This window comes from Gekko japonicus, unplaced genomic scaffold (assembly GCF_001447785.1).
Source record: "Gekko japonicus isolate JY-2015 unplaced genomic scaffold, Gekko_japonicus_V1.1 scaffold1270, whole genome shotgun sequence".
Lineage (NCBI taxonomy): Eukaryota > Metazoa > Chordata > Lepidosauria > Squamata > Gekkonidae > Gekko > Gekko japonicus.
Window position 1 is genome coordinate 164,165 of NW_015170315.1, and position 1,765 is coordinate 165,929.

The window sequence follows — 1,765 nt, forward strand, 5'->3', positions numbered from 1 at the left end:
CTTTCCCCCTTGCTTACCCTCCTGCTGCCCACGAAAATGAAACCAGATCTAACCAATTCATTCTGTCACCAAACATCAGATGTTGTTGCATTCTAATTAATTCATATCCTGATGCCGCCCTGGGCCGTATGGGTAGGGCGGGATATAAATCCCAGAATAAATAAATAAATAAATAAATAAATAAATGCTAAAAACAGATGAGGTCAGGTTGAATTTTGATTAATAAGTTCTAGTTGCACCTAATTTGCCATTGAAATATGGCTTTTGGTGGGCCAGTTTGGTGTAGTGGTTAAGTGTGCGGACTCTAATCTGGGAGAACCGGGTTTGATTCCCCACTCCTCCACTTGCACCTGCTTGATATGACCTTGGGTCAGTCACAAGCTCTGGCACAGCTGTCCTTGAAAAAGAGCAGTTTGTGTCAGAGTTCTCTCAGCCCCACCCACCTCACAGGGTGTCTGTTGTGGGGAGGGGAAGGGAAAGGAGTTTGTAAGCCGCTCTGAGACTCCAAGTGAAGGGCGGGGTATAAATCCAATCTCTTCTTCTCTTCCTCTTCTTCTTCCTCCTCCTCTTCTTTTAGCCCAGGCAATATGGATGTACTGCAATCTATATATCTTTGGTGGTGGAAAGTACCATGAAGTTGTAGCTGACTTTAGGGCTTTCAAGGCAAGAGATGTTCAGAGGTGGTTTGCCACTGCCTGCCTGTGAGTAGCAACCCTGGAATTCCTTGGTGGTCTCCTTTCCAAATACAAATCAGGGCTGACCCTGCTTAGCTTCTGAGACCTGACAAGAATGTGCTTGCCTGGGCCATCCAGGTCAGGGCATCTATCTCTGTCTATGCATGTTGATATTGGACGTTGGCTAACACTCTTTTTCTGCTTCAGTGATACCTCGTATTTGCCCCAGAAATCCATTTCGATGTACTGTACCAGGAATTGATCGTTGCAGTTCTGGCTATGACTGTCCAAGAAACCAAATGTGCTGTTCGTACAATTGCATCAGGGTCTGCAGACTCCCACAAGGTATCTTCTATTTTTTTTCAGGACATCTTTCCACATGACACTTCTTATCTTATCTTATTTATTTATTTATTTCACTTTTACCCTGCCCTCCCCGCCAGGCGGGCTCAGGGCGGCTTCCAGAAACTGATAAACAGGATACATTTTACAGTGATAAAATAAAATACATCATTTAAAAACATAGACAAGTCAATATAAAACAATCCTTCGATGGCAATAAAAATAAAGTGCAGTTTAGGGACACATTCAGCGGTGCCACCACACAAGGTCGCGTTGGATCGGAGTTCACACAGGGCGCTGCTGGTAAGACGTCGCGGAACGCCTGCCTAAAAAGTTCTGTTTTCATGGCCCTGCAAAGCTGTGACAAGTCCCGCAGGGCCCTGATCTCGGCAGGAAGCTCGTTCCAATAGGACAGAGCTACAAACGAAAAAGCCCTCGTCCTGGTCGCCATCAACCTGGCTTCCTTTGGGCCAGGGAGGTCCAGGCGGTTTTGGGATCCTGATCGCAGTGCTCTCTGGGGAACATACAGGGAAAGGTGGTCCCTCAGGAAGGCTGGTCCCTGACCATAAAGGCTTTAAAGGTCAAGACCAGCACCTTGAAACGAATCTGGAATGCTATTGAAAGCCAGTGCAGCGTCTTAAGCACAGGCTGGATGTGCTCCCACCCGGGGAGACCCATCAACAGCCTGGCCACCACTGCAGCCAGATCATTGCGTTCGAGGAAGGGAACCAACTGCCTAATCAGCCGAA

General features: G+C 47.3%; 1 protein-coding gene across 1 annotated transcript in view; it reads left to right on the forward strand.

Moving 5' to 3' along the window:
• Positions 1 to 1,765, forward strand: part of LOC107116158 (waprin-Enh1-like) — a 9,682-nt gene that overhangs the window by 2,887 nt on the left and 5,030 nt on the right. The window contains exon 2 of the mRNA XM_015418030.1: positions 882 to 1,019. Coding sequence (XP_015273516.1) covers positions 882 to 1,019 — 138 coding nt within the window. The remainder of the gene's footprint in view (positions 1 to 881; positions 1,020 to 1,765) is intronic.